The sequence below is a fragment of the Ambystoma mexicanum genome, chromosome 4p (assembly GCF_040938575.1).
Source record: "Ambystoma mexicanum isolate Mex_15411 chromosome 4p, UKY_AmexF1_1, whole genome shotgun sequence".
Lineage (NCBI taxonomy): Eukaryota > Metazoa > Chordata > Amphibia > Caudata > Ambystomatidae > Ambystoma > Ambystoma mexicanum.
Genome location: NC_090927.1, coordinates 916,670,218 through 916,680,550, shown reverse-complemented (window position 1 = coordinate 916,680,550; position 10,333 = coordinate 916,670,218). Strand labels below are relative to the sequence as shown.

Sequence of the window (10,333 nt, the reverse complement as noted above, 5' to 3'; positions counted from 1 at the left end):
TTTATGGACTACGCAGCCAAGTTCCCAGCTCTCACCCAAAGGCCTCCACTAACTAGATGGCTCCAAGTTTCTCCGCTTTACTAGACTAGAATCTTAAATCAGTTCAACCCAGAGCGCGGAAACCCGCTCGAACACCGCAAACAGGAAGGGCCATGGACAATAGAGGTCTGGTCACCAATATTTACCTCCCCCAGCCAGATAACCCGAACTGCAGAATGCGATGTCGCGTTATTGATTACCGCAATGTTGTTGATGTTGTGCTTAAATGAAAAACAGCATCTTTGCCATCTTCCTGAGCTGGTTTCGGTTATTTGGACTCAGAGTTATTCTGTGAACCCATCCATCGAATGCACGTTACTAAAGGGCCCTAAACTCAATAGCAAAGTCCAATACAAGTTTCTCTAACAAACATGCACAGAATGGAGAGGGCCAATGTGCACATTTTCCTCACAAGAGGGTAGAGGCACAGAATGAAGATTCCCCCTGCTAATAGCGCAGGGAGCTCTTGATTCTATTAAAGACAAGGAGGCGAGCATTATGCTTCATCTTCTCATGTATTTGCTCTCCAGCAGTTTCAACAAAATCAATAAAATAAAAACTTTTTTTTTCTTCAAACTTCCTTTAAAAACTTCATTTCCCATCAACCCTAGGTCCCTGTTCCCAGTGTCCTGGTCATGTGACCTAGTCCTTCCTCTTCCTGTAACCTCCTCTTCTTTGACTGCTTTTCAACTGCAATCATAACCAATACTGAACTGTCAACTTGTTCCGGAAAGTCTCTGAACTATAGACCTCAGCGGAAACGATCCCTCGCCTTCTAACTTGCGATCTTGATCAACTTGTCCCGTTCTTTTCTTGAACGTCTTGAGCTGTTCTTCTGATCGTCTCCTAAGGTGGAAACAACAATACATGTTAGGGCGGCGGATACACACCCTATTCTGAGAGGAAAATCTTGTTATACATTCAGATACATAACACAGTACATTACTTTGTCCTCACTTGGTCTCTCCCTTGTATCTAAGGCGGGAAAGTAATGCTCGCCTCCTTGTCTTTAATAGAATCAAGAGCTCCCTGCGCTATTAGCAGGGGGAATCTTGATTCTATGTCAAGACGGAGGCGAGCATTATGCTTGTTCAAAGATTCTTACCATAGTTTCAGCTAGTGTGCTATTAGGTTTAAAGTAAAACGTTCTGAACGTATTATCACTAGCCCAATCAGCTGCTTTCAGTATATCCTGTAACGTTGCACTCTGCTTCAGTGCTTTGGATGCCCCTGCTCCTCGCACTGAGTGTGCTCCAAATTTCGCCATGTCTATTCCTGCTAGCGTCATAACTTCTGTAACCCATCTCGCTATGGTGGCTGTCGCTACGCCCTTATGCGGCTTCCTGCGCGCTATCAGCAACTGCGTCGTCCCCATCGGCCTTAGCTCAGCTGTCTTATGCACGTACTCTCTTATACATGCGGCCACGCACCATTTAGGATGCTCCTGCACATACGGGTATGATATTGATCCGGAATCTGTCTTTGTCCTCCTGGCCAGATGAAAAGTCACTCCATCTGGACGGTATACCATTCTGTCTATTTCAAGGGCTCTGATCTGCTACTCTTCTACAGGAAATCATGCACAAAAGCATTGCTAGCTTTTCTGACAGTCTGCCTAGTGATAAGTATCTATTACTGGGCCAGTCTGCTAATAGCCGTAATACTACTGTAACGTCCCATAGGGACTTGTATCTTGGCTGCGGCGGCTTCCTAAATCTAATCCCTTTTAGAAGCCTAATCACCACTACATTCTCCCCTACTGGGGTTCCCTCTATAGGAGTATGACCTGCTGATATTGCGGATCTATACACTCCAAATGTTCTATAGGCTTTGCCATCCTGCAAAAGCTCTGCTAGAAAATTCAGAATCTCTACTAAAGGGGCAGAAACGGGATGAAAACCTCTCCTTTTGCACCACCTTGACCATCTGCTCCATGCTGCGTCGTAGTTCCTTCTAGTCGACGGAGCCCATGACTCTGCGATGAGACTCGCAGCCTCTGCCGAAATTCCTGGGAGATTCCAGCGTCTCCTGCTATCCTGCACGCCATCAGCGGCAGCATCCCCTTCGCTCTCAGAGGGTGATACAGCCCAACTGTGCGTTCAGTCTGGACGCAAACAGATCTGTGTGAATTGGTCCCCAGAGCTTTTCTATCTGTAGAAAGACTGCCCTGTCTAGTCTCCAGTCGCTGGAGTCTGTTAGATATCTGGAGTTCCAGTCTGTCACTACATTCTGGGCGCCTGGTAAATATTCTGCTATCACTGCCGTCCCGAACTCCAGACAGGCGTGCCAAAAGTCCTTGGTTATCTCTGCTAACAATCTGGACTTCGTGCCACCTAAGTGATTTATGTATCTGACTGCCGAGATGTTGTCCATCTTCAGCAGTATACAAGAATTCACCTTGTCTTTCGTGAAGGCTCTGATTGCAAAAGAGCCTGCGAATAGCTCCAGGCAGTTTATGTGCAGCTTGAGCTCCTCCGAACTCCATCTGCCTCCCGTTTGAAGCTCCCCACTTCGGGCTCCCCAGCCTGCTCTGCTGGCGTCCGATTCTATCACTAAGTCTGGGCGATCGCCGAAAATGGCTCTGCCGTTCCATGCCTCCATGTTCTGGAGCCACCACTCTAGCTCTGTTCTGGACTCTTGGTCTAGCGGTATCTGCTGGTGATAATCGAGCCCCTGCTGCAGGTGTCTTATCTTCAGCCTCTGTAGAGCTCGATAATGCAGGGGTCCTGGAAAGAGCGCTTGGATCGATGCTGCTAACAGGCCCACAATCCGTGCTATCATTCGCAGAGATGTGGTCGGGCTGCCGAGACAGTTCCTTATCTCCCTTTTTATGTCTCTGATCTTCCTGCTCGGCAGCTCCAGGGTCGCTGTCCTGGTATCTATGATAAAACCCAGGAATTCTATCCTTCTTGCTGGCACCATCTCCGACTTCTCTAGATTCACGAGGAAACCCAGGGAAGTTAAGAGGTTCGCTACCCAGCTGGTCTGGTAACAGAGAATATCTTCGCTGCTCGCCATTATTAGGATATCGTCTAGGTAGATGATAATCCGTATTCCTTTCTCCCTGATCGCCGCTGCTACTGGCTTCATCAGTTTCGTAAACGACCAGGGAGCGGATGCCAACCCGAACGGCATTGTGGCAAACTGCCATAATCGCACGTCCCAGTCGAAGGCCAGGAAAGATCGGTATTCTTTTTCTACTGGAATCGTGAGATATGCATCCTTCAGGTCTATTCTGGCCAGCCAGTTGCCCTGTCTGAGTGGGTCTCTCAGCTGGTGCGTCCCTTCCATTTTGAAATGGTTGTAGACTACCCACTTGTTCATGTCCCTCAAATTTATGACTGGTCTCACTTTTTCTTTTCTGTGAACCAGGAACATATTGCTGATGAACCTCAGAGCCCTGCACGGCTCGATAGCTCGCTTCTTCACTAGACTCTGTAGTTCTGCGTGTAACAACTCTCTCTCTACTCGTGCTGTCACTATAGGTCTGGGGGCATTGTACTGGGTTGGGGTCTGGATAAATTGTATGTGTAAACCTCTGACTGACTGTAGCACCCAAGCGTCGTTGGAAAGCGTGCGCCAGCTTTCCCAGTACTTCGCTGTCCTCCCCCCTACTGAAGGATATACGGATGCTCTCACCTGAGGGGACGTACTGTCCTCTTCCTTGGCCTCTGCCTCGCTTTCCTCTGGGGAAACGGCCTCTGGGTTGGAAGAAGGTGTCTGGTTTCTTATCCTCCCAGTATTGTGCTCTGTTTGATTGAGGCCTTCTGGACGTTTGATAGTGACCGGCCGCACGGGCTCTGTATCGACCGGTCCCTCCAAAAACCCTTCCGGGGAAGATCTTTCTTATTGAGGCCTGTGCTTTTTCCAGCGAGGTGTAGGTCCCTACGAACCTCCCCATCTCCTTTCAGAATGTTTCACCAAAAAGCAGGCCCTGAGCCGCTTCGCCCGCCTCGTAAGAGGATAGGTCTCCTAATTTCTGGTCTATTTTCAGGAGTAGGCCTCTTCTGCGCTCTGAGGATATCGCACAGTTTGCATTCCCTAACAGACATACGGCTCTTTGAGCCCAGTTTGCCAATACTTCGAGGTCAATCTCTTCCCCTGTATCTTTCGCTCGTTCTGCCAGGTCCATAATCTTTGCCAGTGGCCCAGCTAGATCCAGGACCTTCTCCTGGCAACTCCTCCAGGAGCGGTCGATCCCTTTTCTCGGATCTTTATTTGACTTAGCTACAAAAGCTAGCATTTTGGGGTCTAATTCCGGTGCTTCTGCCACCTTTCCTGGGAGTTCCGGTCTGGGGCATTCCGCCCTCATCCTTTGCCTCACCTCCTTTTCCAGTGCTTTTTGAAGCCTCTGTGTCATATATCGCGCCACTCTCGGTGAGGGCACCCATTCTGAGGATCTCGGGTTTCTGATCTCCTCTGGCTGAAACATGTCGAAGGTTTCCTCTTCAATATTATTCAACTTTCTCAGCCTCTTTTTTGGAAGTGGCAAGCTCCCGTCATCTCCTTCTTTCTCACCTTCCTCCTGCGAGGATGTCGGAGATTCGGCGGGTTCCTCTTCTTGAGGGACCTCTTCTTCTGTGTCTCCCATATTATCTTCCCCTGGATAGGGAGTCATGAGGCATGGCACCCCCGACTTGGACATAAAGGCTTCTTTCAGCCTAAGGAAAGCGTCGGATGCCTCTGGGGCCTTAGGATCTACCCCGTCAAGTTGGCCTGGGGGGTCAGAAGAGTTCGCGCTCTTCCGGGCCATAGTACACCCCTGAGGGCCCTCTGGCGCGGCCCTTGTGGACGTGCTAGGTCGTGGTGTGGTGCTTTTATCTCTTTGGCTCAGGAAAGATTCGATTGTGTACAGGCGTTCCTGCAGGGGTCTAACCCCAAGAGCCACTGCCTCTATGAGTGATTCGCCTAGCACATCTTTGAAGCTTTGAGCCAAGTCCTCTGTATGTGACTTCTTGCTCCTCCTCACTCCATTCATATTCAGCCATGATGTAGGCTGCTGGTGCCTTGTAATACCTGTGTAGGTGTCTTGGCACGTCCACTAGGCACTCTCTCCTGAGGCTGCACCTGTGCTGCAAGGCAGTTTCTGTGATAATCAGTGCAGGGCACTGCAGTAATGAAAAGCTCTCACTGAGCTGGAACGCTGCAATGTTTTGCTTTAAAATATGTTCTTTGAAGGCTCTGTGCCTCCAGGGAAAACTATTCACGGTTGTCACTGATGGGAGACCGGGGCGCAATGCCCGCGAAACACTCCGGAGCGGTTTCGGCCCCTCCTTCCCAAGGGAGGGGGCCGAGCGCTCCTCCAATCCTAACGCCGGTCTCTTGGCGTTAGGCTCCACCCACGCGAAGGTGGGGGCTTCGAGCGGAGCTCTGTTCGAGCTCTCGTGCTCGCGTGCGAGCGGGCCGCGGGAACTGACAGGCTCGGAGCCTCTGTCCTCCTCCACCCGAAGGGTGGGGGTCAATCCTTCGCTCGCGGTCTGCGAGCGTGAGGCGAGGAGACCCTCACAGGCACCTCCGGGTTCGCGCTGCAGGCTCTGCGAAACCGGAACGTTCTGGCGCCACCCCTAATGTGCTGAAAATGCAGCACGGGGCCGCCGCGTTATCAAAATTAAATACACCGAACTCGGAATTCTACGCTGCGCGGTCCCTGCCTTCACAGCTCATATGCTCATGTACATAGTTTCTAAATATAAACACTATAAATACTATCAAACCCTCATACAAATGCTGTAGTGTTACGCAGCTAGATGAAAAGGGTACTTATCTCTGGAGAGCAGGAAAAGAAGAGGAGGTTACAGGAAGAGGAAGGACCAGGTCACATGACCAGGACACTGGGAACAGGGACCTAGGGTTGATGGGAAATGAAGTTTTTAAAGGAAGTTTGAAAAAAAAGAAAAAAATGTGTTTATTTTATTGATTTTGTTGAAACTGCTGGAGAGCAAATAAATGAGAAGATGAAGCATAATGCTCGCCTCCGTCTTGACATAGAATGGGGAAGGCGAATACATGTTTCCCTAACAAATGGCTTCATGGACAGCATGTGCTGGGACAGGTCAACATTCCCTTGCAAATTGGTGAATGTAAAGCACGAGCAGCGCCAGTGCAAACATCCCTCCGAAACAGGTTCACCATGTGCAGGGTCACTGAAAGTTTCCCTCACAAATATAAACAGCATGGACAGGGCCAGTGCATGCTTCCCCGGCAAAGTGGTACAACATGGACAGGCCCAGTTTAAGTCCCATGAAAGTGTATACTGGTACGACAGTGTGGTCACAGTTCACGTTTCCCTTACAAATAACTGTCGGCAAGAGGCTGTGAACATTTCTCTCATAGATGGGTGCAAGTGTAGCACAAACAGGATCAGTGCTCACTTCCCCCATACCCTGGTACAACTACCGCAAGTACAGGGACAAGGCAAGCATTCCTTAAACATGGTCAAAATTGCAGCACTGCCAGGCCATTGCTAACATGTTCTAAGACGGGATCTGTTCAGCATGGACAGTGCCAGTCCAAGTTTCCTTTTCAAAGAACAGTTACACCATGGACGCTGGCTCCATAGAGCCTGAGGGCTTCCATGCACACCGAGTTCCCTTCATTCATACGCCCATCTCATGCACAAAGCAGCTCTTAGTAGAGGGTGGCTTGGAAGAGGGGGGTGCCCAGGGAGCAGACTGTGCAAACATGCTTGCTTTCTGCACTCTATTTCAACAATATCCCACTGTCGTCTTACTTCTTGTGGAAGGGTGAGTTGACGACACAGACAGACACACACAAGGATCTTTGAAGTGCAAGTGCACTATAGATAAAGCGCTATCAGCATCCCCTATATTCATTGTCACTCCAAGTGGCCTTTTACTTCTGCTCTGCTTTTATGAGCCTAATACCGAGGATCATGTCTTTTTTTTATCACCACATTAGCCATATTCTGCAATGACCTTACAAAATGTTCCATTAGTGTAATGCCTTTCATCAAGTTTAATATAACATTAGATGAGTCACATACACATTTGACAGGTTAAGCAATATGCATTTTCCCTCAAAATGAACATGTTCACAGCCACCATGCTCATCTTGGTTTTACAACCTGTTCTAGATCAACATATACTGGTATATATGTGGAAGGATTTCCATAGCTTCCACATTCCGGCAGCAAAGAGCAAATGTGAGAGGAATATAAGTGGTTTGGCTACATAGGTCAGTCAGAAACTATGTGACAGCTGTAGCTCAGAGATGTTTTCTGACACAGTGATGAATGTTTGTACTGGGGATGGCTCAAGCAGATTATTGATAACCATACATTATTATAATGCCTCATAAAGACCTGCTCTTAGTTCAGACATGAAGACATGCATACATGTGTTTAATAGGCACAGAGATCAGCAAACCAATAATTGCAGTAATAGACCGATGCTCAAAATTGGGGGAGACTTTAGCGTGTTAGGTGGTCCCGTCCAAAGATATGGACCTCACATATAATGTAGCAATCACCCCAGCTGAGGGGGTGCATAGAGGGGTCGGTAACGGCCAACCAGCCTGAGTCTGGGGAGGGATCAGGTATATTGTGCCAGCCCAATCTCAATCCCAAAAAAGAAGGATGCCACCATAGGAAAAGAGACTTAGTCCCTTTTCTATTTCAATGGCGACCGCGGATGGGAAAAGTGTCGGGACCAGAGCGCAAAGCTCCGGGCCAGCAGGTAAGAGGGGAGGGAGGACGGTTAGTTCGGGTCAGTGGGAGGGTGGGAATGTGGGGTTACTACAGGGAGAGCCTCCCTGTTGCCACCCACAATCAAGATGTTGCCACCCAGGGAAGGGCAATGGGTGGCTGGAAAAAAGCGGGTGGTACATAGTGTGTCTCCACCAATTTTCCAGCCACCTGATTGGCTGAGCGCCCTTCCCCGGGTGGGAATATTCCATCACCCAGTATATTGGATGGAACTACATCAAAAGCTGGCCAATAATTCCTCCACAAACGATAAGAGCTGGAATTGCACCCAGTCAATGGGAGGTTACTATCAGACATTCTGGTCACTTTACATTTAGGAACTTTCGCTATAGGTCGTCCATGTTCAAGATTGGTACTACCTGCACAACCTTTGTGCTTTCCAATGCCCCGAGGGTGACCATAACCCATTTGTAAAATATCACACTGGGAAATGTTCAGACCCTCCAAGAGAATCCAACACATCACACCCCCTGTGCAGAAAACGCGAAAATGGAGTAAGGTGGATAAGGAAAGAATATCTGGCAAATTCTTTAGTGCCTGCCTAAGTGGCATGGAAATATGCCGTACTAATCTAGGCGCAGATATTGCACCCCCGCAAGCCTCCAATAGTATAATGGAAAAAGCAAGACTGTACCTAACGTTTGACTATAGGCCTCATCGACCATCGAATTGCTACCCTAATTGATCTACTAAGGAATGTAAGAAAATGAAATCCCTGTTATTAAAGATCATGAAGGATCCCAATCGAGCCAAAGACAGACGAGCTAAGCCGGTACTGCTCCCTAAAAGAACATGAAAACAAGCAAGAGAAAATATGGACACATAAGGCTTGGCAAAACGTTGAAGCAGCTGCGCAAAAAAAAAAAAAGGTACATTTTGGAAAACTGTGTCCAGGGTGTTTGGGGCGTTCCCCAATGCTGATAATGCATTACCATCAGCTGAAGCATGGGTTAATCATTTGACCCAACCATACAAGCTCCCAGCCCAAGCCAAACACCTTGTATGAGTTTATATAATGAATTGCGAATCAGCCTTCTCCGATCACCCATTGACACAGTTCACCATAGAAGAACTACGAAGTGCTCTGCTGTCTGCTCCTTACCACCCACAGGGAAAGCACCAGATCCTGATCTGATTGCATTAGACGCATTCAAGTACAACTATTTAATTTGGGTGCCTGTAGTTACCAAGAACTTGAACGCAATAATAGTCAATAGTCTAATTCCTGGTAGCTGGAAGGAGTCTATAATTATGTAATTCTTTAAGAAAGTTGACAGACTTGGCCCAGGATCTTGCCGCCCAATTTTGTTAATTAATTCCTCAGCTAAATGGATGGGTAGGGTGGTTTATAATCACATAATCGAATGGGCACAAAATAATAATATCCTTTCTGAGGAACAATATGGATTCAGAGCAGTACTTGGAACTGTCACTGGACAAATATGTCCTGGGACATCGATGCCCAGTCTACCTGGGGTTTATGGACCTGAGTTTGCCATTCGAAAGTGTGAACTGGAAAAATGTGTGTGTTTTTTGCATTTTCTTGGTTTGCCTTGGCCACTCCTGAACCTGTTCATCTCACTACATAACAACTTTTCTGCTAAAGTAAGATTGGACAACAGGGGCAAGGCTACCACATCATTCCATGCATCGCATTGAGTTAGGCAAGGGTGTGTGTTGGCCCAATTACGTCAGCACACTATCTCTTGACGTAAATAAATGAACAAAGGACACGCCTAGAATGGTAGGTAAAATGATGTGTGGTGCTGTCTTATTAGCCCACACCGCAAATGCTTTGCAGAACCTTGTAACTGGATGCACCAGGCATATGGACATCCGAGATTTGGTCCTGAATGCTGAAAAGTCCAACCTCGTTTCTGTGGGGCAGCCCATTGGCAATTTACCCTGTTTTATGGCCTCTGGTTGTTAACTAAAGTGGGTCTCTAAATTCACATTTCTTGGAATAGTGTTCAACAATGCATTGAGCTGTAGCGGCCATATAAATTGCCCTGCCACTCAATTTGCCCAAGCAAATGGCGCTACCATTAACTTTCGGAGGGATGTGGGTGGTTTAAGCTTTCATTCAATTCTCCCCATCTATCAAGCTAGGTCAACTGCAATCAGTGCCTTTGGGGGCGGAATTTGGGGCGTTTCTCCTGTGTCACCAATCCAAATGAAAGCAAATATTCTTACGCTAGGTTTTTGGAATGGCAAACTGTGCTGCATTCTATCTGTTACGTAAGGAATATGACCTAGACCCTGTTAGTAATTTAATTAGTCTCAAACTACTACTATTCTGGATCAGACGCTGGTCAAACCCAACGTTTCATCTGACACATTTCTTCATTAAGGACCTGTTAACTTCAGATGTCTCTCTCAAATCCCCTATTTAAATCAGCTAAAAAAAGCAATTCATCCCCCCCTCGGACTATCCGAATGTTCCAGTTCTTCTATGGATGACATACTAGATTGTTCCAGATTCATGGAACGGAGAAGGAACTTGTGCCATAGTACTGAGATGCGGAACAGCTTAGTCTCTTATTTCTTCACACTTAATTGCCATTGGGCAAC

At 47.7% G+C, this 10,333-nt stretch overlaps 1 protein-coding gene across 1 annotated transcript in view; it reads right to left on the bottom strand.

Moving 5' to 3' along the window:
- Positions 1–732: 732 nt before the first annotated feature.
- RNGTT (RNA guanylyltransferase and 5'-phosphatase) overlaps positions 733–10,333 on the bottom strand; it is a 2,962,270-nt gene continuing 2,952,669 nt past the window's right edge. The window contains exon 16 of the mRNA XM_069606514.1: positions 733–885. Coding sequence (XP_069462615.1) covers positions 815–885 — 71 coding nt within the window. The 3' untranslated portion in view covers positions 733–814. The remainder of the gene's footprint in view (positions 886–10,333) is intronic.